This window comes from Olea europaea, chromosome 1, assembly GCF_002742605.1.
Source record: "Olea europaea var. sylvestris chromosome 1, O_europaea_v1, whole genome shotgun sequence".
NCBI classification, from domain to species: domain Eukaryota; kingdom Viridiplantae; phylum Streptophyta; class Magnoliopsida; order Lamiales; family Oleaceae; genus Olea; species Olea europaea.
Genome location: NC_036237.1, coordinates 1,908,816 through 1,934,592, shown reverse-complemented (window position 1 = coordinate 1,934,592; position 25,777 = coordinate 1,908,816). Strand labels below are relative to the sequence as shown.

The following is a 25,777-nucleotide window of genomic DNA, read 5'->3' as shown; positions in this document are numbered from 1 at the left end:
CTGCAAAATAATAAACTGTTAAATTAAAGAAACCGTTCTCTCACTTTTCCTCTCTTTTATTGAATGAATTAATTGATGGATTTCATTCACATTTATAGGTAGAGAGAGGCAGTCTCCTTTTGTGCCATAAAACTCTCAACTTTCCATCAAAGCAGACAATTATAAAACTACCATTTCTCAATTGGGCCAATAGGATTTTAGTAATATTAATCACCTTTAATTAATTCTTTAATATTACATGGGCCACAAATAATTGGTTTTACAAGTCTGTTCTGGATATGGAGGTTTGGCAATAGCCCACTCCGAGACATGTTCCGACGGAATCTCTAATGTATGGACAGAACGGCAGCAGACAACCAATACCGCCGTAAGTATTGGTTAGGTAATAAAATTGTTGTACCATAGCCAAGTCATCACAACCAACTGTTTTTTATTTGCAATATGCGATTAGGCTAATCTGTATTTATAGACCAAAACATATTTCACATGAAGCCGGGCTTGGTTCATCTAAAAAAATTAATCGGTTAAAAATAACAATTAATTTTAATCACATTGAGATTCACAATTTTTCAGCTATACATTCCATTAATTTTTATCAAAATTTATCAAATTTTTTTTTATTTTTAGTCAAAAAATTATATAGTTTATGAAAAGAATCGAGTATTTAAATTTAGAAATTTTAGGAAACTATAAAAGAAAAGATAATTTAGAAGCAGTTTCTCTAATATATAATTTTGATAATAAGTTTAGACATACTTTACAGAGTGAAGATAAACAGTTAAATAATATTGTAGACTGACTTGTAAACATAGGAGAAAATTTAGAAAGGAACAATTCAAATAAAATAATAGAAATTTTATTAGAAAATATAAATATAAATATAAAGATATTAGAAACTAATCTAGAATATATTAAAAATCAAAATACCGAAATACTAAAAAGAAAATCTAATAATATAGGAAAAACAGAATATAGTCCTAACTTAGAAAAATTGGAAAGCATAGTTAAAGTATTAGAAAAAGAAAAATCGACAGGTAATAGACAAGATTTAGATAATATAATAAATAAACTAGAAAAACTAGATTTAGGTAAAACTAAAGAACCTAGTAGATTTAAGAAAACTAAGTGGATCAATACAAAATGGTTAAAGGAAAACAAATCGTAGCCAGTAATAGTAAATTAGTAGGCAATCCTTTATTAAGAACATTAAGTAGAAAAACAGAATCCGAAATAAGACTAGAATCTTTAATAGATATGGAAGAACAAGTATAAATGTTTAGACAGAATAAACTAAAATTAGTAAAAATTTTAGACATATATAAAAAAGGAAATTTATTTAGCAAATATTTAATATATCAGCATTATGGAGAAAGATATATTTCCTGTACACATGAAGATCAATTTATATATCTAGATTTAATAGAAGAAGATTCTTATAAATAAATCGTTTATAAAAATTTTCAACAGACTCATTTAGAATTAATAATAATAGGAGTAAAAATGCTTCATAGAGAAAATTTATGAGTTAAAGTATTAGTATGTTTCTATGATAGCAGATTCATAGATATAGAACGAGAATTATTAGGAAGTATAGAATTAGATATGAATAATAAATGTGGAATATTATATTTTACACCAGACTATTTAGTTAGAAAAAAAATTTCTATAAAGATATTAAAATATGAATAAAAAGCAAATGATATCAAATGAAAAGATATGAAGATAATTTATTAATTTGTATAGGATTCATAGGAAGACTTAATGAAAATAGTACTACTAATTATAAATTAGAAAATAATCAAATAATTACATTATTAGGACAAAAATGTATAAAGGCTATCTCAACAAAGAAATTTTCTTCAAAGACAAATGCAGGATTAGATTGGAACTTAGGAAATTTTCTACAAAAATCAATATTAGTGCCAGAAAATAATATTATGTACAAAAATAATAATGGAACTTTGAGTATTACATTTGGAAATTATAATTATCAAGCAGAACAGGTACAACACAACGAGGAGGAAAATGAAGGAGAATGTGGATATTTTGAAATAGAAAACTACGAAAGTGAAGACGAAATTAATGCCTTAAACGAAGATAGTGAAGAAGATGAAAGCGAGGACGATGAAAAAGAATTTGAATATATAGATATGAAATATTATAAAAATCTTAGAAAAACTAGAGAAATAGAAACTAGAATGTTAATAGAAAAAGATCAAGTAGACATAGAAACCAAGATGGAGAAAACTAGCAAGAGAGTTAAAAGAGAAACAAATCAAGAATTTGGAAAAAGAAAAGAACTCATGAATACAGAATATAAAATAGGAGGTAAATATCATTTTCCCCCTACAAGACACTTTGAATGAGCTGATAAAAAATATAAAAGTTTAGGAAAAAGACAAACAGAAGAAGGATGTAGTTTACCACTAGCAAGCGATAGATGACTAATCTTAGAGTTAAATAATTGTAAACCACAAGACAGACCAGGTATTATAACTAAATGGAAAAATTCTGTAATTAGAGCGTATAATAGTGTACTTATACAAATGACTGTAGAAGAGATGTGGGTTTACTTAGAAACTTATTTAGGAAAGGCCGCTTTAGATGTACGTTACAGCTAAAAGACTAAAACCAAATGAAATTAGATTAAGAATGGCTAGAGGAGATAATCCTAGAAATTTAACAAGCTTTATTAGAGAATTAATTATAGGTTCTGACCCCAGTAGAGATAATACTTATGAACAAAATAAAGTTTTAGAAGACTTAGAAAAATTAAGTATTAGTAATATGAAATATATACAATCATTTTTGTTAGATTTTGAAAGATTAGCAAGCGCAGCAGGATTAGCATTAAATTACCCTATACTTGAAAGATTATATAGAAAGATACCACCACCATGAAATGATAAAATTTGAAAAGGTGTAGAGTCAAACCTAACAAGGGAAATAACTATTAGTGCCATTATAAAATTTATAACTGATAAATTGAAAGAATATTGTGCAGATGACGTAGCTAGAAATCACAATAAAAAGAAATATAATATTGGACCAAGTAGGACGTACTATAAAAATAAAAGATCCAATTATAATAGATATATTAGAAAACCAAAAACTAAAAGAGACTATAAAAGTTATATTTGTGGAGACCCTAGACATTTTGCTAACAAATGTCCAAATAAATATAAAAATAAAGAAAATGCAACTAAATCTATGAAAATTGAAGAAATACAATGTAATATAATAGAATTATTTGATAATGAATTTTGTAACTCAGTATATAGTATTTACATAGATGAAGAGTTAGATATTTAGAAATAACAAGTAATTTTGAAGATAGTTATGATAGTTTTGAGGAACTAGATTTTTCAATTTTAGATATAAAGATGATGAATGTATCCATGAATGGATTAGAGGACAAGGATCAATGATGGATAAATATAAATTATGCAAAATATACCCAGGACACAAAAATAGAAATCAGTGTAAGAATTGTCTAGAAATTCAATGCAATAATTGTTTAGGGATTAAAGAAGAAATAAATAATAATAATAATAATAATAAAGACTATAGTGAAAGTATAGAAATATTAGAAAATAAAATAATAGATAAGATAAAATACACGAAACATTACGAGAACTACAATATATAATTAGAAATCTAGAAACAAAAGGAAAACTGTCTATAAATAATTATACAAAAAATAATTATTTGGAAACAGAAAATCAGGAAGAAATAATTTGTCAAATATTCAGAGTAAAGACCACAAAAATTATCAGAATACCAATAGAAGTACAAATAAACAAAATGATAAAATTAAATTTGATAGCATTAATAGACATGGGTTGTACATTTAATATAATCAGAAAAGATTTAGTGTCAGAAGATTGTAGACAAAAATTAGAATATGAAATAAGAAGAAGTCAAATGGACGATAGTAAAATGGGATTCGAAAAGAGACTTTTTGATGATTGTAAGATTAAATTTCAAGAAAGACAGTATAGTTTAATGACTACATTACTTAGCGCATTGATAAAAGATGAATTTGTTATAGGAATAAAATTCTTGTTTAGTAGAAATGGAAGTTTAACAATTAGTCCTGATGTCATAATTTTTGCAAAAGACACTTTTATTATTAATACTATAGAATCATCAGAGTTGCGAGCTAAGCATGGTAGACCCTTACTAGAACCAAAACCAAAACCAGACCCAGAAATTGAACAAAATTTAGAATTTTTAGATAACTTATCTTTAGAAAATTTAAAACCAGATTTAATACCAAGAAATAAAGAATTAATATTTTTAATAAAACATCTTCTAAGATAGATAGTACAAAAAAAAATTTAGAACTAGCTGAACCAATTCAAATAATAGGAGAAGACCCTATAAAATATTGAGATAAAAATAAAATAGAAGCTAAATTAGAAATAATAAATAAAAATATAAAAATTAGAACAGCAAAAATAAAACATACGAATCAAGATATTGAAGATTTTAACATACAGATTAAAAAATTATTATATTTAAAAGTAATAAGACCATCTAATAGTCAACACAGATCAGCAGCCTTTATGGTTAGAAATCATAGTGAAATAAAAAGAGAAAAAGCAAGAATTGTTATAAACTATAAAAGATTAAATGACAATACTGTAGAAAATGGATACAAGATACCAGATAAGGATATGCTAAATAGCAAGATATGTTCTAAATTTGATTGTAAATCTGGATTTTGGTAAATAAAAATGCAAAGGATTCTATTCTTTAGACAACTTTTACTACTCCATTAGGACACTTTGAGTGGTTAGTCATGTTTTTTGGATTAAAAAAATACATCTACTATTTTTCAAAGAAAGATGGATAGTATATTTAATTCTTTTCCATTTGTTTTTGTATATATAGATGATATTCTAGTACATTGTAAAAACTATAAAGAACATATGAAACATTTAGAGATAACATTGAATAAATTTATAGAAAATGGTTTAATTATAAGTAAAAAAAAAAAAAGATGGAAATAAATAAATAATTAATTAAATTTTTAAGAATAATTTCAGGAGAAAGAAAAATTCAACTACAGCCACATATAGTACAGACAATTTTACAATTGTCAGACAAAATTGAATAAATCAAGAAATTACAAGCCTTTAAATTATGCTAGACATTTGATTAAAGATTTAGGAAGAAAGTAGGACCATTGTACAGTAAATTATCTAGTAAAGGACAAAAATATTTTAATCAATTAGATATAGAATTAGTTAAAAAGATAAAAGTAGAATTTAAAAATTTACTACCATTAGAATTACCATTAGATAGTGAATATAAAATAATAGAAACAGATGTATGTGAATTAGGATGTGGGGAGTTTTATATTCCAAACCAAATAAACATAGCGATAAAAAAGAAGAAGAAATTTGTAGATATGCTAGCGAAAAATAAAAGATAAAATGAAAATATTTAACTAATTTAGATTATAAAATAATGGCCATCATACATAATATAGAAAGCTTTAAATTATTTTTAAACACTGAATTTACAATCGGGACATATTGTGAAGTTATAGTAAAATTTATTAAAAAGACAAATTTTGATAAGATAAGACAAAAGATAGTTGAAATTATATGAAATATTAAGCAGCTATAAAATTAATATAAAATATATTGACGAAAAAATAATATTTTAGCAGATAATTTAGTAGGCAAGTTATTAATTTTCTAATTTATTATCTTCATGGTGCGGATGGATCAAAGGATGATGAACTTTGGGAATGTCACTCTGAGAGTGACCCCTCAAGGATCTAATCTTCGATTCAAAGGAAATAATTTAGAAAGACTATCAGAAAGGGAGCGCTGTCTACTGGATAATCTCTGAATGGCACATGACTCTAAACAAAAATTAGACAGCATAAATGCCCTAACCAACCATTTTAGACAAATTCATAATTAAGTAGAAAGCAAAAATTTTAGTTTCTTTGCAGTAATTAAATGTAGAAAGCCTGGTATATATAATTAATGACCAGAAGTACTACAACAAGTAGAAAGATTTCTCGACCCTCTTTTCAAAGGATTTTATACGCTTGAAGAAGCTTTAAATTTTAGTAGAGAAATGATAGGATTTAATTTTCATATATCCGAAAGAATTAGACGGACCATGCAAACCCCTTCTCAAGTTTCGTCGTCATCTTCATCAACACAATTTCGTGATAGTTGTGAAACTATGACCTATCACAAAGTTGTTAGAAAGTTTAAATCTTAGAAAGCATTCTTTAGAAGAAAGACTATAACTTCTTGAAGATCAAATTTCCTCATCCCAACAAACTAATAGTAAATATCAAAATGAGATTTTTAAATTGCATAATAGTTTAGACAGACTTAGTTCTAGAGATATACTTGAAAGACCCATTTCTAAAGACATCGCCTCTACAAGTAGAAATTATTCTGATAAAATAGAAAAACTTATTTAACTAACAAATTCTACAGTTGAAGGACAAGAAAAAACTTTATATGAATTAGAATAGAAAATTGGTGATTGCACCAGTATTGTTCGAAATTCTATAAAGAATTCTGTTGTACAGGAAATTATAGATTTTGCTCAAATTTTAAGTTACTATCATAATGAAAGTAGATACTTCCTTAGACATGGTCCCAAATACGATGCAGCCCAAAATTCAGCCTTTCTTAGACACAATTATCCAACATTTTCCTTTGATTATACAATCTTTGAAGAAGAAGACCTTTTTTGCCCAGTGTTACAGTTTGAAACGATAGATATTATATACATATTAAATTGTGAGACTAAAATTCGATCTTTTACTTTTGATAATGCTAGTATTAATAAGGTAGTCGTCAATAAATTTTGTAGGACACTTCAACCTGATTTTAGTGGGTATTTGTTTTATATTCGTTGTGTGTGTCATATCTTTAATTGTGCAAGATGGTTTAAAACATATAAACGATGAACTTCAAAGGATTAGGAATGCATTAGTATATATTACGATTTCTCCTAGTAGAAAACAAGCATTTGAAGATTTTTGTGCCGAACTAGGGGTGACAACTGCTAAAACATTTGTTAGCGACGTAGGTCATAGATGAAACTCTACATACTTGTTATTAAAATCATGTGAGTTTCGAAAATTTAATAACTGACTTTTATAATAATAGACATGTTAGAAGTGATGACGATGGTATGTTAAATGAATCCGATTGGATTTTAGCTTTGAAAGTTAAACGATTTTTGACATCTTTTTATGAGACCACAAAGATTTTATCCGGCGTTTATTATCCCACAAGCTGTATGGTGCTTGAACGCTTTTATATAATTGCAAGAACATTCCATAAATATAAAAATGATCCTGCTTTTAGTGAAATTTTAATTGCTATGGAATTAAAAGTTTAGAAAATATTGGGAAGAACTACTTATGTTATTTCCTTTAGCATGCGCAATGGACCCTCGATATAATATTTTGAGAATTAAATACGTAATTGATCAAATCAATAAAGATTTAATACTTGATACACCTATCACTTATAAAAATTTAGAGAAAACATTATGTGGAATGTATGATTTATATGCGGAAAGAATGGGTGCGAATGTTAGTCGGGTACCCTCTGCTGCACCTATTCCTTCTGCTGAAATTGAAGAAGATGTTGTGGAAATAATGAATTTATTTCAAAGCATTAATACATTTAGATATGATGCACCTACAATGTGTTCATCTAGTACCATGTCGTCTACATTTGCATCTCATCAAATATCGATCGAAACTCAAAATGCGATGCCTGCCGAATTAATTGATTGCTTCAATCATAATATGCCAACAGACAGAACAATTTAAAAAAGTTCAGAAGAAGTAATTGAATTTTGGCAAAAGTATGAAAGACGTTGGCCAATTATTTTTGCAATTGCTAAAGATCTGTTGACACCACCTGTTAGCACTATTGCTTCGGAGTTTGCTTTTAGTGCAGGTAAAAGGGTTTTGACCGATGTCAGGAGCCAACTGAAAGAAGATGTTTTGGAAGCGTTAATGTGCGTGAAGGATTGGCAGGACGCTCATTTTCGACTATAAGATAAATACGCTGAAGTTGCATGTCGTCAGGTAAGTAATATTTAATTTAATTATATTAATCAAAATTTCATTATTTTTTAATCGTTAAATTTAATTTTTTTTAAAAAATTGTACACGTTACAACAAGTTGTTCGTGTACAATTTTTAACTCTGCCTACTTAAAATTAATGTAACCGATCCTAAGCCCGGATAAAGGAGGAGGATTTACATTTTATTAACTTTAAAAAGAAATCAAAAAAAATATTTTTTGTAAATGTATTTCAAAAAATAATTCGTCTTCATTATATAAATATTTTATACTTTATAAAAAGTATTACAATATGAATCATATGATATAACTAAAAAAAATAAAAAATTGTTTTTGTTAAATCATTTTTATTTTTTAACACTTTTTATATGGTCAAGAAATCATAGTTTTTTAACACTTTCACACTTAAAAAAAAAAAAGACGAGCCCACGAGCTTGGCTCGTCACGAGCGCTAGCCAAGCTCGTGGGATTCAAGGCCGAGCCCGGCTCGGCTCGGCCCATTGCCACCTCTAGTTTCATCCCAAGTCAATTTATTTTTAGAAAAATTCTAGAACTAGGCCCTGTGTTGATAAGGCTAAGGTGGCTCCAGGTCGTGTTTTTGTAGAAAACTCTAATAACCAATGACATTTAACAAAAGAAAGCCCAACGAAAGTATCTGAACAAACTAAAAGGTCATTGCAAGTTCTGTAAGGAAATGTTTGTGTGTCTACAGTCCTTGTAAGGCTGTACACTTACAGCCTCCTCACATGAGGGGGCCTTACAATTAATGTGGGGCCCCCTCATGTGAGAGGGCTATGAGACTTGGTGTACAGCACAAGTCTCATAGCAGTGTTGTACACCAAGCACTGCCCAGTATGTTAATTTCTAAAGAGTAAGACATCTTATCTAAAAATTTGAACTTTTAAATGAACCATCCAATATGCATAAATACACAAATTATTTAAGTTAGCAATTTTATTTGAGCGCAGTACAAAAATAAAATAAAATAAAATAAAAAATAGAAGCATTATCTTGCTTAAGCAATTTTTGTTTTTTGTTTTTTCTTTATGAGTACCTTCCAGGGTTAAATAAATTGATTGTTATCCAACTTATATCAATTTTCATTTTGATTACCAAAAATTATTTTGTGTCCAATTAGAGTGTGTTTGATTGGCATAAAAAAATCACCTAGAAAAGAAAATGTTTTCCTTATTTTGAGAAAAACAAAAAGCCAACGACCCCCAGAGAAAATATTTTCCTTAAAAACAAGGAAAATTATGCATATTTTCAATGAAAAAATTAACAATCAAACATCCAAAGTATGAATTTGGGTGGAAAACTGATATTTTCCATTGAAAATATATGTAATCAAAATCCTGTAATCTTTCATTTTGTTTCATTTTAAGCTATATCCGTCTCAATGTGATAAATTACTAAAGGCTGATGTGGTTGGTGGAAATTATTTATGTAACATGAAAAGTCCATTAGTGCATTATTTTATCTCCTGGCTAAATAAAATCTATAAAGACTTGATCAGATGAACATGATAAATCTCACATCAAATAACAATGAAATAAATATGAACCATAAAAGGGTTTGAGCTACTCCTCATAATTGTTTAATTTTTTGAAACAGAGGGTGCAAAAACATTATGCTTCTCAAATAATTGGAATGTTGACTTATAAAGGTTAAATATATATAGCAAAGAAGTTTCATGATTCATTTTATCAAACTCGAAAAATCTTAAATAACCGATATATAAAGTAAATATAGATCTAATGGATGGTGGTGTTAATTATAGTTTCAAGTGCATTGAGAAGTCTCTGTAATGTGAGCAAAAAAGGGCAAGGGCCCGGGGGGCGGGGGGGTTGGGATCAAAGCCATTCGAATTGCAAACTGTTATAAAAAATCGAACTGAAATCGATTGGTTCTCTATGCAATATTCCAAATCAAATTTAAATCGATCGGTTCTCTGTGCAATATCCCAAAACCTACATGTTTCTTATAGGACCGATGTTAAAGCGTCCGATTCGATCCCATTCCAATTCGTTTAGGTCAGTTGTTGGGAAAAAAAAAATCCCACCCCTGCCATGAGATGTCATGACATATTGGTCTTCCCATCAAGTCAATGCTGTCAATATTCCTAAAGTATAGTAGGGACAAGAATCCGATTTCAATAAACAGCTACAGGCTTGCTGAAGACTTTTCTTTATGAAGGAAACTACCTATTTTCTTGGAAAAAATTTGGCCTAAATATTTAAGATGTCAAGGAATAAAGATATTTAACACGATTTCTCACTTTCAGGTTCAATTTATCTATTCATGAAATGCATCTCAGGTAATTTATTTATAAATAAGTAAAGATGAATCTGAGCTAAGACAATTTATCTACCCTCATGTTATATTGAACGGCTTCATCAAAATTAAAAGGTTATAAAATAAATATAAATAAATTTATATTTTTTATTAAACAATTAATCACACATTTGTTCTGCAATAGACGGCTTTACTGCTCTGTACGTGTAATTGTAAAAGTGTCACGTTTTTTCTTGGTCTTCATTCCAAGTTAATCCATTTAATTTCCACAAAGTTGAGCATATAGACAAAAACATCAATATCATTTTGGAAAACTCCCATCCACTTGCCATAGATTTTTTAGGTTAGTGAAATACTGTTCTTGAATTTTCTATTGTTTGATAATAATGTTATTGTCTATTTCATATATGTAAACATCCTAATTGTCATTTCCATCTCGCATTAAATAATTCATTTAAAATCTAAGTCATTAGAGGAATCATATTTGTTTATTCTGAATGAAGATTCTAAGATGCGTTGCATCTCACGTTCATTCAAATTCTTTTATTTTTATCGAAGGCCTACCACAAAGATGAATTTTGTTAATGATTAAGGATAAGGTATTTTATCTAAAAACTTCAACTTTAAATGTATAAATAACACAAGTCATTTAAGTTATAATCCATTTTCCATTTGAGCACAATACACAGAAAGGAAATCAAAGTATTACCTTGCTTAAGTAATTTTTTTTTCTTAAGGTTTTGCTAGGGGTAAAAATAAATAAATAAATAATGGTTGTAATCCGACTTATATCATTGTTTCATTTTGGTTATCTAAAATTATTCCGTTTCCAATTAGTTTTATTTTGTTTTAGTTTACACTATGTCCATCCCAATGTGCTAAATTACTAGAAAATAGTGTAGATGTTGCTAATCAAAAAATTATTTATGTTAACATAAAAAATCCATTAGTGCATTGATTTTATCCCCTGGATATATATATATATATATATATATATATATATATTTGAAGACTTTTTCTCTTTTCTCTTTCCTTTTTCCTTTTATATTATATTTGCTATTTCTTCTTAGAAAATGCATTTGAAAATGCTACTAGTCTAACGACACGTGTTTTTTGTGCTATTATTGTCACTTGATCACATGAATATATTTTTGTTTTTTAAATTAGAGTAGAGAAAACTCACTTCAGATATTTCTCATCAAATTATCAAATTAGTACCTCCTATCCCACCATTCAATTCAATATGAGAGAGAAAAAAAAGTTAATTAGTCAATTTATTTTTTTCCATTTCCCATACCAATAAAAGTAATATTTAAATTTTCAATTTAGTGCTATTTAAGTAAAAAAAATAAAAAATGAAAAAGATATCATCACCCGAAAGGCCCATTGGGCTTTTCTTCTGGCCAGACAGCTACTCAAATGGTCCAAAGATTCGATAGAAGGATTACAACCCAAAAATCATCGTCTCCCTCCATCAGCCCTATCGCCACATAGCCATATTGGTCGCACCACCACCCTCTACAACCTATTCTTACATAGATAGATACGCACAAATGTACTTGCCTTGCAATAACGGAATGTATAGAAATCAATCTCTTTGAAATGTGGTGTTTCAGAAGCCCAATGCAGCCATTTTTCTGATAATATAAGCCCTTGTGTTATTCAAAGTAATTAATTAATTTCATTTGATGGCATGCATTCTCAATTCTTCTGTACACCCTACACATATCAGACCCTCAATTTCATATTTTTCTAAGAAGTGCAAAATAATACGTGAAGCCAAAGAAGAAGAATGAAAATTCCCAAAAAAAAAAAAAAAAAAAAAAAAAAAAAAAAATTTGAAAGTTCTGAAATAAAATTAAAAAATACTTTCTTTTTATAGGTGTTCTTGTGTGAGTTGGACTTGCTGGCGTATGATGATATTAGCTGAAATTGTCTGTGGTTCTTTGCTAGTTTGATACTTGTTCACCATCCCAGCTTTCACAATCGATTAAAGTATCCAACGGAAGCGTTCACGGAACACTAACTCTAGAGGAATTGAAAACATGGGTTAAGACCTTCCGGCTATATCCCATAGGCTTGCTTACAGTAAAATATTGGACTTTTTGTAGAATAGCTTTATCACATAGTCAGTTTTTATCAATTTTTTCTAAAAGCAATCTTAAAAGAACAAAACACTATTAAAAAACTATTCAAACATGATCAAAATAAACTTCTCAGTGTTAGAAACATATTTTAACTTTTCAAAATCTTTGTCAAACATGCCCTAATACTTAAGTTGGGAGCATAGATTTTCGAACGTGAATTGCCATCACTACAAGAAATATATACTTTCCCTACAAAAATTCCGCAGACAAATTAAAATTTATGGGCGGAGTTCACTTTTTCCTACAAAAAGACATTTGTAGGGTAATGATTCGATTCAAAATTTTTAATAGTGGAAGGACTTGTGCCTCCAAAAAAATTATATTCTTTTCAAACAATAAAATTTAAAGGGCAAGATACGTTTTTAGCCTACAAAAAATTTGATCTGTTTGTAGGCTAAAAATTAGTGGGAAATTTTTCCAATTTAAAACACGCAAAATTTTTAAAACACGGAAAATAGCCGCTTCTTCCTCTTTTTTCCATCACTGTGCGTGAGAGAACCATGGAAGAACTGCCGCCTTCTTCCTCAACAATCGACCACCACCGGCCACCTAGACCACCAGATCCCACTACCATTCGAACCCCCTCACCTTCCTCTTCAACCTCTAGTCATCATCGGGCCATGGAGTTGTCGAAAACATCCCCAATCATCACCCAAAAATGCGCTACCAACCATGATTTTTGCCATATTTCCACCATCGTCAGCCACTGTTTCGATTGCGGACCACCACCACTCTCCTCCTCTCAACCAGGCGCATCCAGTACCACCATGGGTCACCTGCAATTTTGTTCAGAATCGAGAGAGCTTGTGAAAGCAGTTCGTGAGTGCTCTAATTTGTGTTTTTTTAATTTTAATTATTATTTTTATTAATTGGTTCACTGTCTGGTCTTGTCCTACAGACCCGTTTAGACCCAAAACTGTAATCTGGGTTTTGAATAAAAATTCATTTAGTGAAAGATCTTTTGATTATCCGATTTAAGGTGAGTTTATCAGAAGCATTTGAACTCTTATTCCATTTTATCAAAAAAATTACTAACTCTTTGTTGTATCTTTTACTGTATTAGTTTGTCATTGTACATGTTTAGCATTGCTTGCTGGAGAAAGAATCATTTGAGAAAACATACTTTGCTTCCAAGGAAAAACAGAGATGTTATCTTTTTTGGGAAAAGTCTCAATATTTTGCATTGACAAAAATGGGTTCTAACATGAATATTGGCATACGGTTGGATGGAATTGAACAATATAATTACCATTTTTTTACTATATATATGCCATAATTCTTGTATTGGTAATTTTTTAAAGGCAGATTCTTTTTTCTCCCTTCTTTTTTTAATTTTCATTTTTAATTTTTTGGCATTTTTCTGTTATTTTCTCGAATTAATAGTGAATCCATTTAAATCTGGACAGAATGATGAATGGAAGATTACAGGAATTTCTCTACATTCTTGTTTGTATGCTGATTATGATAAGAACAGAAGAATTTTTGGTTGATATTACTTATGTTCAGAGTGCTGTGGCAAAAGGAGCAGGCAAAACATTAAGGTGTTCAGAGTGCTGTGGCAAAAGGAGCAGGCAAAACATTAAGGGTTAACATTTAGAGCAAAATTCTATTTTTTTTTTACGTGCATATATATATTTTTAAAAAAGATTCAATATTCTTTTTTTTTGCTTTGTGTTTGCAATTTGTTTAGACGGTAGTCCACCGGCATATCATTTTGATAGGGGATCTCGTGCAGGAATTAACAATTGGTTGGTTCATATCGAGGTTAGTCCTTTTTTCATAAGCTATTAAAATATATATACAGTTTTTTTATGGTAGCAGAATGGATCATCGAAAGATTATACTTTAGATCATCCTAGGAAATAAGAGTAGTTACCTAATTTTTTTAAGAGAATATAATTCATACAATAGGAAAAGATGTAGTAACTATGTTTGAAACATGGTAAAAATGATGATGTTGAGATCAACAAACATCACAATGGAATTGATTAAATTATATAGAATAAAACTTATCTTCTTCTTGTTGCATTTTTGGCAATCAAACTGAGTATTTCACTTTTCATTTTGCCATCCATGTACCAGAGATATATTTGGCCAAACGCTTGAACCTGTTGAAATTGAATATTTTAGTATAGAAAGTTAAACTTAATGGTTTTTATTATTTCATATCGCTTTGACCGCTTGAATGGTTTTCATCCGGATTTTTCACAGGTCACGTCCAAGTTATGCATAAAAATAATGAATTTTCATCCTCTATAATAACTTAACAAAATCTGTTAATCTTCGTGTCTAGGGAGGAGGATGGTGCAACAATGTCACTACTTGCCTTGAACGTAAAGATAATTGCTTAGGTTCCTTCAAGAAAATGGCTAAGCAGGTTGTGTTTTCTGGGATTTTGAGCAACAAGATAGAGTTTAACCCAGGTATACTTCACATTTTTGATTGATTTTGATTTTGTTAAAACTTTTATATTTTTCAGTGTTATCTTTAATAAATATGGTCTATATTTGAATTTCTAGATTTTTATAATTGGAATAGGATAAAGGTTAGATATTGTCATGGAGCATCATTTATTGGATATAGAAGCAGTAGATATAATGAAATGGCATCATATAATAAATATGAACCCTTATATCTTCTTTTTCACTTTCTAGAAGTCGTTAGATATAATGAAATGGCAGTTTTCAAACATATAGTGAATTTCTTTGTTGTTCGAATATTTATGGAAACTTCTAATTTTTGGGTCAATATTCGATCAGGCTACTAAACTATACTTCAGAGGAGCAAGAGTTTTTGTTGCTATCATCGATGATTTGTTAGAAAAAGGAATGAAAGAATGTTGAAAATGAATGATTTTCTCTTATGTTTTTTCCTCCAACTTAGACTACATTCTTACTTGCTATCGTTAACTTGAGTGTTCTTATGTAGGCCATTCTGTCTGGATGTTCAGTCGGTGGATTAGCATCGATTTTGCATTATTATCTATATTTTGTTATAGAACGTTAAGAAGACTTCCTTCTTATATAGGTTTATTGAAAAACTATAGCAAGGCATTCCCGGTGAACTGATCAAGAAACAGTTAGAGGGGCTATATGTTATCTATTACTTAATCCACATTTACAAGCACCAGAGTGATTTCATTGCTACAAGCTGCATAGCTCAAAAGCAAGCTTGCTAATGATCAGCTCAGAGCCTTGTATTCTTTTACTGTATTTTCTTTGAATCATTAGTCATTTCTTTATTTACTCTTTTACTGGATGCCTGTAAATTGAAAATTACTTAGTTTGGATTTGGATGAACTATAAATTTTGTTATATTTGTGTTTTGGTAAAATATTTTGATTTAATAATACATTGATTGACACATGTTTAATTAATTTATAGTCTTTGGTCTTTTTATATTATTTTGAATAAGGTTAAAAAAAATTACTACAATATAAGCAAAAAAAAAAATATATGAAATAATTTAATTTCTCCCTACAAATTCTTTCAAAATAACCTACAAATATGTTTTCCCCACAAAATTATTTTTAAATAGAGTTTAGCCCACAAAATAATATGTACCATGTTGTCATAAATATTATTTTCCCACAAAATTTGTTTGTAGGAAAAAATACAATTTAGCTTGCAACATAATTTGTAGGGAAAAACGTAATTGTTTTGTGGGTAAAATTAACTTTAGCAGACAAATGATTTTGTTAGGGAAAAACTTACACGACGAATTGTGTTTGTCTTCAAAGGGTTCGTAAGGAAAATCTTTAGCCCACAAATTTAAAAAATTCGTCGTCTTATACCTTTCCTCTCGATGTTTGCTCCACAAATGTGTCTACAAAAATTTTTCGTCTGTAAAGATTTTTTCCTACAAATAAAATTTGTAGGGAAAGAATAAATTTCTTTATTTGTAGGGAAAGAATAAATTTCTCGTAGTGCATTCTTCATACTGTGATTGATATATTGATTTGTTTAATTTACTTGAGTGATGGTCAAGTTAGTATTGAATTCTATCTATTGCTCAGAATTAAGTATTTCTGCATCTTAAGGTTTGGGTTTGGTATTTCTGTGATTTTAAGAAAATAGCTTATTTGCTATGCTCAAGGAAAAAAATTAGTTTTTGAAAGAATCAATTAAGTTTTTATTGAACTTTTTTTTTTTTCCAGAATTATTCCACGTTTCAAAATCAGTATTTTAATTATAACAATATTTTTTACATTTTTATTACATGAATAGTAAAATCATTACAATTTGCTGTTTGAAACAGTAAAAGATGTAACCCTATAATTCCTAAATTCAAATTTGATGGTATAATAATTTCTCAAATAAAAATAAAATTAATTAAAAAGTGGAAATAAAAAATTACATATATCTAACTAATATTTTTCTACATTATTGAAAATATTCTAAATAGAATTTGGCTAAAAGAATTCAATTGGTTCATTAATAATTTTAAGAATTAAATATTTTTGGGAAAATTATTCTTTAATAGATTACAGTTTCTTAAATAAATTAATTTGAAATATTGATTACAAGAAAAATTTTCAACAAGAAAATTTACATTAAAAAATCTAAGTTGTAATTTGAAAGGAGGAAAATTTAAGAAAAATAAATTCTTCTTATGTAATATGCCAAAAATTAATTGAAAATTACCTATCGTCACTTTGTTATGAGACACCGGCCCTCGTACACAACCAATATCTTCTTTTCTATCGTAACCATAATAATCATTGTGGCAATGGCACCTATAAGAACCCAAAGTATTGATGCAAATTTCATCGGAGGCAGACGAATTATTGTTGCATTCATCGATATCTGCCACCCACCCATCAACCATCAAAGCAAATAACTGTTAGATTTCTTGGATAGCCAAATGCATAGTCTTTTAATTAAATAATAGTGATTTAAAACTAACCTTGGCACCCTAAACTTAGGAAAGAATTGCCCTCATGTCCTTCCTTGCACCTGCGATGATATCCAAGCTAATGCAAAAACTATTCTTTCCACATGAAGTTTTTGTGCAATTCGAAAGAGGACCAATTCTCCAATCTAACACCAATGGCTTATCTATAAACTCTTTATAATTCTTTGGGAATGCTGTTGGATCATTGAGATCAGATAATTTAAAAGCGAAATTACCAAGATCGCCTGTCATTCCAACGATGGCAAAACTACAAAAGAAATATTTGCCCTTTTTCCCCCAGGTATTATGCATGTCAACCAATTGAACATTGAGAACATCAGTTTTGGATATGGAGGTTTGGCAATAGCCCATACCGGGGCATCTTCCGACGGGATATCTAAGGTGTAGACAGCAAGGCAGGCAACCAATACCGCTGTAGTCATGGGTTAGGTTTGAAAATTGTTGTACAATGGCCAAGTCATCAAACCAACTGCTGTTATTTGATTTGCATCTGACAATGTATAAGGAGTAGAAGCAAAATTGAGGACTATAGAATAATTCATCATATTGAAAGTGAAATTACCAAGATCGCCAATCATTCCAACGGAGGCAAAACTATACTGGTAATATTTGCTATTGGGAGCCCAATTAGTATGCATGTCGACTAGTCGAACATAGAGATAGTCAGTTTTGGATATGGAGGTTTGGCAATAGCCCATACCGGGGCATCTTCCGATGGGATATCTAAGGCGTGGATAGTAAGACAGGCAACCAATACCGCTGTAGTCATGCGTTAGGTTTGAAAATTGTTGTACAATGGCCAAGTCATGAAACCAACTGCTGTTATTTGATTTGCATCTGACAATGTATAAGGAGTAGAAGAAAAATTGAGGGCTATAGAATAATTCATCATATTGAAAGTGAAATTACCAAGATTGCCAATCATTCCGACGGAGCCAAAACTACACTGGTAATATTTCCTATTGGGAGCCCAATTAGTATGCATGTCGACCAGTCGAACATTGACATAGTCACTTTTGTATATGGAGGTTAGCCAACATCCCCAGCTTAGGCATTTTCCGATAGAATGATTTCTAATGTCAAGACAGAATGACAGACAACCAATACCGTTGTACTCATGGATTTGGTTTGAAATTTGTAGTACAGTGGCCAAGTCATCACAACCAACTGTTGTTAGCTGATTTGCATCTGACAAGGTATAAGGAGTAGAATCAAAATTGAGGTTTATAGAATAATTCTTCCCATTGTAATTGGTTGGCATGCCATGCCCCCCTTTGGCCCCATTAAATTCCATTTTTCTCCATTCTATTTTCAATCACACAATCTTCCAAGGTAAATCGAAAATTTTTTCTTCTTTTTCAACAACTCATTTTTCAAAAAAATACTATTCGACCCATTTTCATTTCCAAAAAATGGGGGCCAAACAGGGGCATATCATGTCCTTGCCAGCTGTCGCTCCGAGTTCTTAACATAGGTTTGGGATTCTGAAATATTAACCACCTCTACGCAAGAGAGTTTTTCAGTGTCACTAACTGAGGTAAGGTTTTGGAGGTTGAAAGAAGTATTGCAGTGGATGTTAAAGTGCGAGTTCATAGAACAATTCGGCCGTATACCAAACGGTTATGGAATTTCTATGTTAATACAGCTGCTTTGGCAGCCGGTTTGGTAGAGTTGGTAGCATTCGACGGTGGTGCCACTGCCAGTGAAAGCAAGAAGAACATACGGAGCAATTCTTTGCAATATACATGTTTAGAATGAGTAGGTTAATCTGTATTTATAGACCAAAACATATTTCACATTAAGCGGAGCTTGGTTCAGCTACAAAAATTTATTGGTTAAAGTCAACAATTAATTTTAATTACACGTTGGGATTTACAATTTTTCAACTATACATTCCATCAACTTTTATATTAAAATTTTGTTATTTTTAGTCAAATTTTTAACAAGTATGACAAATCTATCTGTGGTGGAAAAAAGTCAATATATGTGTGTGTGTGTTATAAAATGAGAGGAAAAGAGAATAGAGAAAATTCAATAAACTTTTTGTGTGTATTATTGAAAACTAAAGCCCTATATTTATAGGTAAGAATCAGGGATACAATGGTAATAATTTCTAGGGCTACAGGGGTACAAATGTCATTCACCAATAAACTTTAATGGACTTTTTATTTACAACACTCCCCCTTGAATGACATATTACAAAATATCTGTCTCATTAAAACCTTGTTTGATAAAAACCTAATGGGAAAAAAAAATCAAATAAAGGAAAAAGAGTACAGTTATTTTGAAGTATTAAAATTAAATGCTGCCTCATTAAAACTTTGTTAGGAAAACCCAATGGGACAAAACCTAAGCGAAAGAAAAAGAGTACAGTTACTCCCCCTGATATTGATCACTGAAAATCTTTGAGTCGACGCATTCCAATCTCATGAACTAATTTTTTGAATGTAGATGTTGGCAGCGCTTTTGTGAATAGACCAGTCACATTGTCACTTGAGCGAATTTGTTGAATATCAATATCACCATTCTTTTGAAATTCATGTGTATGAAAAAATTTTGGAGAAATATGCTTCGTCCTGTCACCTTTGATATAGCCTCCCTTGAGTTGTGCGATATAAGCTTCATTATCTTCAAACAAAATTGTTGGACTATCTTTTGTTGAATTCAATCCACATGATGATTGGATATGATGGGTCATATTCCTCAACCATACACATTCTCGCCCTACTTCATGGATTGCAATAATCTCAGAATGATTTAAGGATGTTGCTGTCAAGGATTGCTTCACAGGTCTTCATGATATAGTTGTTCCTCCACGTGTAAACACATATCCTGTTTGTGATTTAGCTTTATGTGGATCGGAGAGATAACCTGCATCTGCATATCCCACTAAAGCAGATCCTAACTTTTGAGAATAAAATAGTCCCATATCAATAGTACCTTTTAGGTAACGAAAAATATGTTTAACACCATTCCAATGCCTTTGAGTTGGTGTAGAGTTATATCTTGCAAGGAGATTTACAGAAAAAGTTATGTCAGGTCGAGTGCAATTTACAAGATAAGTTAATGCTCCAATTGCACTAAGGTATGGTACTTCAGGACCAAGAATCTTTTCTCCATCTTCAAGTGGACGAAATGAATTTTTTTTCACATCATGTGATCGAACAAACATAGGTGGTGGCAATGGATGTGCATTATCCATATAAAAGCGTTTCAAGACTTTTTCTGTATAAGTAGATTGATGAACAAATAATCCATCTGGAAAATGTTCAATTTGTAATCCAAGACAAAATTTGGTTTTCCCCAAATCTTTCATCTCAAATTCATTTCTCAAATAATCTGTAGTTTTATTGAGCTCTTCAGGAGTTTCAATTAAATTTAAATCATCAACATAAACTGCCACAATTGCAAATCCAATATTTGTTTTCTTTATGAAAACACATGGACAGATATCGTCATTTTTATAACTCTCTTTCAACAAATATTCGCTAAGGCGATTATACCACATGAGTCCGGATTGTTTCAATCTATATAATGATTTTTGCAATTCAATTGAGAACATAGTTCTCGGACATGTATCATTTATTCCTGGCACCTTAAATCCTTCAGGGACTTTCATATATATGTCACTGTCAAGTGAACCATATAGGTAGACAGTTACTACATCCATAAGGCGCATATCGAGCGTTTGTAACACGGTCAAACTAATTAAGAACCTAAAAGTGATGGTATCCATTACAGGAGAATATGTTTCTTCATAATCAATTCCCGGTCTTTGGGAGAAACCTTGAGCCACTAGTCGGGTTTTGTATCTTGTAATTTCATTATTCTCATTTCTCTTTCATACAAAAATCCATTTGCATCCAACAGGGATTACATTTTCAGGTGTTCAAACTACTAGTCCAAACACTTTTCGTTTCTCCAAAGAATTCAATTCTGCCTGTATGACTTCTTTCCATTTTGGCCAATCATTTCTATTTTGACAGTCATTGACAGACTGTGGTTCAGGATCCTCATTTTGCATAATATCAAGAGCCATGTTAAAGGCGAAAATATTGTCTATAACAATATTATTCCGTTCCCATAATTTATGAGATATCATATAATTTATTGAGATGTCATTATTTTCGGACACCTCTGGTTTTTCAGGAACCGTATATTCAATATTTGATTAATCAATCTTTTCTAATGTGATTTCTTCTGAAATTTTTGATTGATTTTTCTCCTGTACTCTTCTTTTTCGAGGTATAGAGTCTTTTGAATCAACTGGTTGACCACGCTTCTAGCATATTTGAGATTCATTTGCCATAGCAGATTGTCCTACAGGGACATTAATTTTTGCTAGAATATTTTTCGCTGGAATATATGACTTTGTCACTTTTCTCGTGTCAACAAATACATCAGGTAGTTGAATTACAACTCTTTGCAAATGAATGATTTTTTCAACCTCTTGTTCACATTGATTGCTGCAGGGATCAAAGTGAGATAGAGTTGTCTCTTTTCAAGAAATTCTATCTTGTTTTTCAGGATATAGTTTTTCTCCTCCCAAAGTTGGGAAAGTCATTTCATCAAAATGACAATCTGCAAAACGTGTAGTAAATAAGTCACCCGTTAAAGGTTCAAGATATCTAATAATAGATGGTGAATCAAAACCCACATAAATCCCAATTCTTCATTGGGGACCCATTATAGTACGTTATGGGGGTAAAATAGGAACTTGGACAGCACAACCAAAAACCCGTAGGTGAGAAATATCAGGTTCATGACCAAATGCAAGTTGTAAAGGTGAATATTAATGATAGGCAGTTGGTCTTATACGAACCAATGATGCAGCATGTAATATGACATGACCCCAAACAGAAGTTGGGAGTTTCATTTTCATAAGTAATGGTCTAGCAATAAGTTGTAGACGTTTAATAAACGATTCTGCTAAACCATTTTGTGTATGAACATGTGCAACTGAATGTTCAATTTCAATCCCAATTGACATACAATAATCATCAAATGCTTGTAATCTAAATTCACCAGCATTGTCAAGACGAATAGTCTTGATTGAGTAATCGGGGAATTGTGCTCGCAATTTTATGATTTGAGCAAGTAGTCTAGCAAATACTACATTCCTAGTTGAAAGTAGGCAAACATGTGACCATCTTGTAGAAGAATCAATTAATACCATAAAGTAAGGAAATGGTCCACATGGTGAGTGTATTGGCCCATATATATCTCCATGTATTCTTTTCAAGAAAGTTAGAGATTCAATATTGACATTTGTAGTTGAAGGTCTAATAACTAACTTGCCTTGAGAACAAGCTACACATGGATAATCATTAGATAAAAGAATCTTCTGGTTCTTTAAAGGATATCCATGTGAGTTGTTTATTATTCGACGCATCATTATGGCTCCTGGATGTCCAAGTCGATCATGTCAAAGTATAAAACTTTTTGAATCAACGAACTTCTGGTTCGTAACAATATTTGATTCGACCATTTTTATAAATGTAAAATATATGCCAGACGGGAGTGCATGAAATTTTTCTTTTATCTGCTTCTTGCCAGATACAAAAGAATTTATGCAAAGATATTCAACATTATTTTCTTGCATCGTCTCAATGTGATATTCATTGCAGCGAATATCTTTAAAACTAAGCAAATTTCTTCTGGATTTGCTAGAATAAAGTGTATCGTCAATATATCATTTTGTATTATTTGGTAAAATAATACAAGCACTTCTGGAGCCTTCAACGATATTCGACGCACCCGATATCATGTTAACATTATTTTCAGCTAATATTAAGTTCAAAAAGTATTTTTTGTCTTGAAGAATAGTGTGTGTAGTTGCACTATCAATTAAGCAGCTGTCTTGACTATTCATCATGAATCTATAAATATAACAAAATAAACAAATTCTTTTTTAAAAAAAAACTTGAATTTAGATTTAAAGAAGTAAAAATTACTTAATATCATGAAATAAACGGTGCATAATAGAGTTTTTTTTTTGTGTGGAAAAGTAAAAACATATTTCAGACTGAATTTTTAAAACGAAAGAAATACTAGTAAATTAATCTATATCTTCCATCACACCACCCCCAACCAAATGGTCAATATTTCCATTTGGATCAGTAAAGAAATCGGAGACATCCAAATGAGTCACATCAATTGGATCATCATAATCAGCAAAATTAGTCTCCAATTTTTCTTTTCCCTTGATTGATCTCTGGTAGAGATCCACAAGATGTTTTGAGGTACGACACGTACGTGCCCAATGCCCTTTCATTCCACTTCTGAAGTAACTTTCTTCATACTCCTTTTTAGATTTGCCACTCTCGTTTGCTTTGTGGCTTTTGAATTTATTGCCTTGTTGTTGATAACTTTGTTGATTATTTCTTCCATGATTTATTTCACGTACACGTCCGTGTCCACGTCCACGTCCGTGTCCACGTCCACGTCCTTGTCTTGATATTGTATTTGCTTCGGACAATATAGTACCATTTGCTTCAGGCAATAGTACAGAATCAATTGGACGTAATCTATGATTTTTCATCAACAATTCATTATTTTGTTTAGCAACTCGTAGGCAAGATATAAGTTCTGAGTACTTTTTGAAGCGACGCTCACGATATTGATTATGCAGGAGCACATTCGAGGCATGAAAGGCGGAGAAAGTTTTTTCCAACATATCTTCATTGGTGATTTTTTCTCCACACAAAGTTAACTTTGAACATATTCTGAACAATTCAGAATTGTACTCACTAACCGTTTTAAAGTCTTGCAAACGAAGGTGCATCCACTCATAACGGGCTTTAGGGAGGATTATAGTCCTCTGATGATCAAATCTTTCAGTTAACTTTTTCCAAAGAACTTGTGGATCTTTCTCAGTGGGATATTCAATTTTTAATCCATCGTGAAGATGGTGACGGAGGAAAATGAGTGCTTTTGCACGATCCTACAGGGATTCATTGTTTCCTTCTTTTATTGTCTCTCCCAGATCCTTTGAGACGAGATGGATATCAGCATCCAGTATCCATGATAGATAATTTTTACCAGATATTTCAAGTGCAGCAAACTCAAGTTTCGTAATGTTTGCCATTTGTTTAACTACACAATAAAAAAATGCAATTAGTTTCGAAGAATATAATTAATCATCACACGTTAATCAAATAGTCAATATCAACATGACTTTAAGTTACGTGTTTTCCTCTAGGGATAAACACTAATTTGAAATAATATGTTTTTCGAAACATATGCTACTTCTGGAGCACATTATATTTTACTATTATTTCTTCACGTGCAATATGTCAATATTCTTCTGGAATATTGATAGTTATAATTTATGTTCTTCAAAAGCAAATAATATTCTTATAATGTTGTGCTACTTCTAGAGCAACAACGAATAGATCTATGATTAATATTATTCTGAAATATTAAATATAATGTTTTGCTATTTCAGGAACAACAACAATTAAAAATAAATTTAATGTAATGTTTCATAACTAAATATAAAAATAATAATAATACATCCAATTGCTCACCATTAATTAATACACAAACACATGTAAAATATTATTTTGAATTAATAACGTGAGTCGAGTGAAACACAAAAAAAAAAATTGGTGACATGTAGAAACCTATTCACATATTATGGCACGAAATTCTAATTATGTGCAATTAAAAGAACCGAATTAGTAATAACCAATTAAGGCATGAAATTTGTAAAAATCAATGGATTTGAGGGAAAATATGAGTTGGGTACAGTTATTTGTTAATTGTATATTATATATATATGGAATCAGCCAAAATAGAGATCTGGAATTGAAGTTTGCTTACAAAGAACATTGACCAATTAAACAAAAAAAAATTATAAGTATGTGTAGAATGTAAAGGGCTAATCTAAATATAAGGAGGGTATAGGAACATGAATTAATGCATATCAATTGATTTAACATAAATATATCTCCATAAAAATGCACGTGAATTGGTGTAAAGGAAAAAAATATTAATTAATTCAAAAAGAGGTACAAAGAAAATATAATGATCGAGAAAGATGAGATCACGTATTGCAGATTCAATATATGTATATGTAAAATTCACGTATTATTAAATTAATTTTGATATACATGATAGATGATTATGAAAAAAATTACTACATTTTAAGAGTTTCGTGCTGATAATGTGTTATAAAATGAGAGGAAAATAGAATAGAGAAAACTCAATAAACTTTTTGTGTGTATTATTGAAAATCAAAGCCCTATATTTATAGATAAGAATCAGGGATATAATAGTAATAATTTTTAGGGTTACAGGGATACAAATGTCATTCACCAATAAACTTTAATG

The 25,777-nt window shown here is 30.3% G+C and overlaps 1 protein-coding gene across 2 annotated transcripts; it reads left to right on the top strand.

Annotated features, from left to right (window-relative positions):
• Nucleotides 1-12,974: 12,974 nt before the first annotated feature.
• On the top strand, nucleotides 12,975-15,877 carry LOC111411860 (pectin acetylesterase 8-like). Of its 2 annotated transcripts, XM_023042620.1 has the most exons (6): nucleotides 13,256-13,348; nucleotides 13,428-13,508; nucleotides 13,936-14,114; nucleotides 14,220-14,293; nucleotides 14,823-14,952; nucleotides 15,557-15,877. In XM_023042620.1, the coding sequence occupies exons 3-6, from the start codon at nucleotides 13,937-13,939 to the stop codon at nucleotides 15,595-15,597; spliced, it is 423 nt and encodes a 140-aa protein (XP_022898388.1). In that variant the 5' UTR covers nucleotides 13,256-13,348; nucleotides 13,428-13,508; nucleotide 13,936; the 3' UTR covers nucleotides 15,598-15,877. The 2 variants fall into 2 exon arrangements, with proteins under 2 accessions (XP_022898303.1, XP_022898388.1); XM_023042535.1 differs by lacking the exons at nucleotides 13,428-13,508; nucleotides 13,936-14,114 and having other exon boundaries at nucleotides 12,975-13,348.
• The last annotated feature ends 9,900 nt before the right edge of the window (nucleotides 15,878-25,777 follow it).